The following is a 5296-nucleotide window of genomic DNA, read 5'->3' as shown; positions in this document are numbered from 1 at the left end:
TGGTAAATTAGTAAATGGTCTGCAGTGGTTAGTAGCACTCTATTTCCTTGCAAAAAAAAAAAAATCTCAATCCCATTTCTGTTCACCCTATTTCTTTGCAGAAGAACAATTTCAGTCTGAACATGCTGCTGCTGCTATACGACGATGGCAGCAGCAGCTTCCTTGGGTAATGTTGCAAGCAACAAGCTACCACATTTGATTAGTATTAGTCTTAGGATAAAGTATGTGGCGTTTTCGTATCGTTGGCCGCTGGTCAGCTTCGTAAGCAAACCCGTGGCAGTTGGAACGACCGGTCCTCCAGTTCAGCCTGGAACCCTGGGAAAACAAGAGAAGTGTCCCGGTGTCCCCCCCCCCCCCCCCCCCCCCCCCCCCCCCCCCCAATTTTTCTTCTCCGAACTTTGCTGCAAAGGAATGAAAGGAAGACTCCTCCGGTTCAGCCTGGAACCCTGCAAAAACAAGAGAAGTGTCCCGGCGTTCCCCCAGTTTTTCTTCTCTGGACTTGGCAGCAAAGGAACGAAAGGATATTCCTCGTTGGAGTCATCGCGATGATCTACCGGTTTTTCTTCTCCCATCACATTCGACATCAATCTCACGCATCCTCGGTGCAAAGAAGATCAATGCAGACAGGGACAGCAGACAGCTAGCCGCTGGGCAAGCAGGGTATTATAAATGTATGTACTACTGTATAGGAGTATCCGTTTTGTTTAGTCAACCAATTCAGCAGGCTCCATTCAGCCTGTTCGCTTGGTCATAAACGATCATAAATTTTAGCCAGAACAGTATTTTTCTCTCATACTAAATCAGCCATCAATAATAATCTACGATCATATACGATCGTTTTAGCCCCAGCCGAACAGGCTGATTATTCGCTTGAAAAAAACCTCAACTTGATCCCTTTGCGATCACTAATAAATATACTAGCACCGCTGTACTAGCAACATGGCTCGTCAGAAAATAGGTTTAGAATAGGGGCATATACAGATGTACTCGGACAATCCTCCTACTTAGATCGTCTCAACGATGATAACCTAAACACAACACCCATTCTCTGGTTTGGGTCATGCAAAAAAAAAAAGATCTGCACCTAAAATTTAGCTTCTCCAACAGCCAACATAAATCAGCCCTCTTCTTCCTCGGTCTCTCCGCCGCCCACCCATCTCCTTCCCCTTCCGCTCGTCGCCATGGCGTTGGCCAACGCCCCCGTTGCCATGCGCGAGCAGCTCACGGCGGTGCTACCATCCTCTACCTCAGCCACAACCTCCTCCCTCCTATCCCCGTGTCGCCTCCATTGATCCACTCACTGCTTGCCCACAACTCACCAGCCTGGGCGCGACATTGCGCAACCACACCACCCACTCCCTTCCGCAGCAGCCATGGCCAAGCAACAACGGCCCACCTCCACCTCCACCTCGGCCTCTGACCCCCCGCCGCTACCCACCACCACCACCACCGGGGGCCTCGGCCTCCTGGGCTCGCTCTCCTTCTCCGCGCGCTCCCTCCTCGCCGCGGCACGCCGCTCCACGGTCACCACGCTGGTGGGTGCCTTCTTCCTGCTCGTGCTCTTCATGTACGGCGAGGACGTCCGCACCATCGCCAAGCTCTCCATCGACGACTACCTCTACCCGGATGCCGACCTCTACAACGTGCGGCTGCGTCCTTCATCGCTGCGAGAGGGCGTCCCCGCTCCCCGCCGGCGCCTCATCCTCCTCCTTCGCTAGGACCCTATGCCACGGCGGGGCGCACCACCCGCGCCTGCGCACTGCGCTCGTCGTCTCTCCCCTTTCGGTCAGCTGCGGTGGATCTGGTCGATTGGGCGTGGTGGCGCCCCTTTCCCGGCGGATCCGACCTCGACGTCTGCGCAGATGGCCCCCACGCGCGGCGGCATCCTCTCCCCACCGGCGCCAGAGATTTGGGTTCGAGGAGAGAGGCGACGCTTATTTGGGTCGTGCATCGCGTCCCACCCAAAATAGGTCGTTCGTTTGCGTCGTCTGTTGGACCGCGTTTTCCATCGATAAAGCAACCTGGAGTAGGTATTTTGGGTTTGAATGCCGTGATGCATGAGTTGTAGGAGACAGCCTTATCCCGTTCAGTTTGGTCAATCGGATTCCATTATACGTCCTCTTAACTGACAGAGAGGGATGGAGCCAACTTGTCTGCCCTGTAAATGGAGGTAGGATTTTGGAATCTGCCAGGAGGTAGCCGGAAAGATTTTTTTTTCTTTTCCTTTGAGATTATATGGACGATCCCTGCATATTTTGGTAATCGGTCTGTTCGCTGATTGGTTTCTGGGCTAATAAGCTCGGCTGATGCTGATTTGTTACGAGAGAAAAACATTATTGACTGACTGATAAGCCCTAAATAAAACCAACAAATGAACATGCTGAATAATGTAACATTTCTATAGCATAAGGGATAAGCCCAGTAAATATGCCAAGCACGTTCACAAAAAAAAGATTCCATTATACGCGTACAGAGATATCTAAATTCAATCATTCTTGATATCTAATGATACTGCTACTACTACCACTGGTATATAAACAAATAACGTGATCCTGAAACAATCTCCCGAGAAATGGTACGACTGCCAGTCTGCCATGTGCTAGGAGCCAACCGTTTGAGCTGCATCGCATGTGCGATTAATTGCCCATGGTTCCTTCTGGGGGGACGCGTACGCGAGGCCCGTGCAATTAGGGCGCTGTCTCCTCCACTTCTCGCTTATGATCTATGTTTATCAGTTATAATATAATATTTTTTTCTCACAATAAAACAGTATTGATCGATTTATAAGCAAAAAAAACCATCAAGTGAAAGTGATAGTGTCTATTTCTATTTTCTAGTGATCCGGACCGTTCGTTCATTCACTATGGGCTATGGGTCGGGAGGACCGATCGATGTGCTGATGTGCAAGTGCGACGCGACGGCGAAACGGCGCAAGAAACGCGTACATGATCGAGGCCCCGGCGGACTGCCTGTTGCAAACGACACGCACAGCGGCACAGACAACAACTAAACGGAGCAAGAAACGCGAGGACGAAACGGAGGCCGATGACGAACGGAACTGGAAGCGGTGGCCCGTCGTCCCATCCGGATCGTCCGACGGCCCACGGGGCACGGACGCCAAATCGATCTGCCACGCACAGGCACAGAATAATCAACGCCGCGCCGTGCCGAGGACTGCGTCCAAGCTCGGCGGCCCCGATTATCCGGCATGTGTAGCAGTTCGTCCACGCTGCATAAACAACTCTGTCTCGACGCTCCCATCTTAACAGCCGGGAAGCTGGCGTCTTGCTTGTCTGTCTCTGTCCTCTCAAGTTTTTCTTTTCCTACCCCGTCGTCGCCTTCCCCGGTGGTTCCTTCCAGATCTCCTCCAGTCTTGGCCGACTGGTTAGTCTCCGGTCGCTGCCTATAAGTACGGGCTCGTAGTGTGCTCCCATTTCATCACGATTCACGACACAACAACACTACTCATCGCTCACCAGCGTGCAGATTAAGGAAGCAGCGGCCTGTCCACTCACTGACCGGTCATGGCGAGGATCCACCTCTACGTCGCCGCGGCCTGCGCCGTCGTCCTCGCGCTCGCCGCCCCGGCTCTCGCAGGCGACCCCGACATGCTCCAGGACGTCTGCGTCGCTGACTACGCCTCCCGTGAGTAAAAACGAACGAAACCTGTCGTCGGTCTTCTCAAGTCGTTTCTTTCCACTTCTGATCCGTGCGTGCGTGCGTGCACCGTGCAGCGGTCAAGCTGAATGGGTTCCCGTGCAAGGCGAACATCTCGGCGGACGACTTCTTCTTCGACGGGCTGAGGAAGCCCGGCAACACCAGCAACGCGGCGGGCTCCCTTGTCACGGCGGCCAACGTGGAGAAGTTCCCGGGGGTGAACACGCTGGGCGTCTCCATCGCGCGCATCGACTACGCACCGGGCGGGCAGAACCCGCCGCACACGCACCCGCGCGCCACCGAGATCATCTTCGTCCTAGAGGGCACGCTCGAGGTCGGCTTCATCACCACCGCCAACAAACTCTTCACCAAGACGGTCACCAAGGGGGACGTCTTCGTCTTCCCGCGCGGCCTCGTCCACTTCCAGCAGAACAGGGGGTACGGCCCCGCCGCCGTCGTCGCCGCCTTCAACAGCCAGCTCCAGGGCACGCAGCAAATCGCCGTGACGCTCTTCGGCGCCACGCCGCCCGTGCCCACCGACATCCTCGCCAAGGCCTTCCGGATCGGCGACGGAGAGGTGAAGCACATCAAGGCAAACTTCGCGCCCAAATAGAAGACCAGGCAGTGTCTTCGTCCAATATATGTCTGCATTCGTTGATTTCTCAATAAATCCCGCGGTGCCTGCCGTTAGTGATCCGAGTGTGCAGTTCGATTTGTTCATCTTCGGTTCGGTTTGGTTCGAGTTTTATTTATGGCTTGCGTTGCTTTGACTTGGTTCTTGTTAAGCGTGTCCGACAAAATGACAAATTATGAGATGATGAATAGCGCTTAATCTGTTCTTGCAAATTGTTTGAGAAATTAATAACATTGATTCACGGACGCCTTTGGCTGTCCTGGTTCCACAACTGCAGTTTCAGTGTCGTCAGGCCATAAAGTCAACGGTTGACAAGATCCGTTCTAGCGACGGGGATCTTTTTTTTTTTTTTGGGAAATGGGAAGTTCTATCGAGTCCAACAATGAAAAACCTATTTAAACCTAAGAAAAAGACAAATTTTGTAAGACCAATAACTAGTCCAAGTATATACTTCTATCCAAAGTGGTGGTTTTAAGATGAAGTAGCTTTTGTAGTAATAGACAATACATTGTGACATAAATTTAAAATCAAAATCTACTTTGAAAGACCTTCTTTTGCTGCTAAATTACACAATAAATTGATGGATGAGGAGTACTGGCCTATTGGGAGTATTCCAAAATGTACTTGATAGGATATAAACACAATTTAATTTACACACCGGTCATTTAATAATTTTGTAGTTATTTTAATAAACTTGTTTTAAATTGTGTGTAAGGACCTTTTCTGATGTGTGATAGCAGCTGAACATAAGGTAGGGTACAACTAATATTGTAATAGAATCGACCAATTTATAAGAGCACAAGTACGAAAGCAATCATCCGGAGTGATCAAACCGTCATACTTGAACCCATATAAACCCGGTAGTCAACTGAAACCACAAAGGATTTCAAACCAACTTGCATACAACCAAGATCGTAGTGATTCAACATAACAAGCCACATATTACATCCATTTCACAAGTAGTTCACAAGTACCTCATACATCGGAGTTCACATAGTTATTACA

General features: G+C 51.0%; 1 protein-coding gene across 2 annotated transcripts; it reads left to right on the top strand.

Annotated features, from left to right (window-relative positions):
* Positions 1–3246: 3246 nt before the first annotated feature.
* Positions 3247–4562, top strand: LOC136458114 (germin-like protein 1-1). Of its 2 annotated transcripts, none has more exons than XM_066458110.1 (3): positions 3247–3384; positions 3487–3645; positions 3735–4562. In XM_066458110.1, the coding sequence occupies exons 2-3, from the start codon at positions 3525–3527 to the stop codon at positions 4268–4270; spliced, it is 657 nt and encodes a 218-aa protein (XP_066314207.1). In that variant the 5' UTR covers positions 3247–3384; positions 3487–3524; the 3' UTR covers positions 4271–4562. The 2 variants fall into 2 exon arrangements, with proteins under 2 accessions (XP_066314207.1, XP_066314206.1); XM_066458109.1 differs by having other exon boundaries at positions 3258–3409.
* The last annotated feature ends 734 nt before the right edge of the window (positions 4563–5296 follow it).

Source organism: Miscanthus floridulus, chromosome 6 (genome assembly GCF_019320115.1).
Source record: "Miscanthus floridulus cultivar M001 chromosome 6, ASM1932011v1, whole genome shotgun sequence".
Classification (NCBI taxonomy): Eukaryota; Viridiplantae; Streptophyta; class Magnoliopsida; order Poales; family Poaceae; genus Miscanthus; species Miscanthus floridulus.
This window is presented reverse-complemented; position numbering and strand designations above follow the sequence as displayed.

What these genes read in the sequence shown, in the direction of transcription:
- LOC136458114 (XM_066458110.1), top strand. Translation starts at nt 3,525, where the DNA reads ATGGCGAGGATCCACCTCTACGTCGCCGCGGCCTGCGCCGTCGTCCTC. An exon ending in CGTCGCTGACTACGCCTCCC is followed by an intron (nt 3,646 to 3,734) that starts GTGAGTAAAAAC and finishes TGCACCGTGCAG; the next exon opens with CGGTCAAGCTGAATGGGTTC.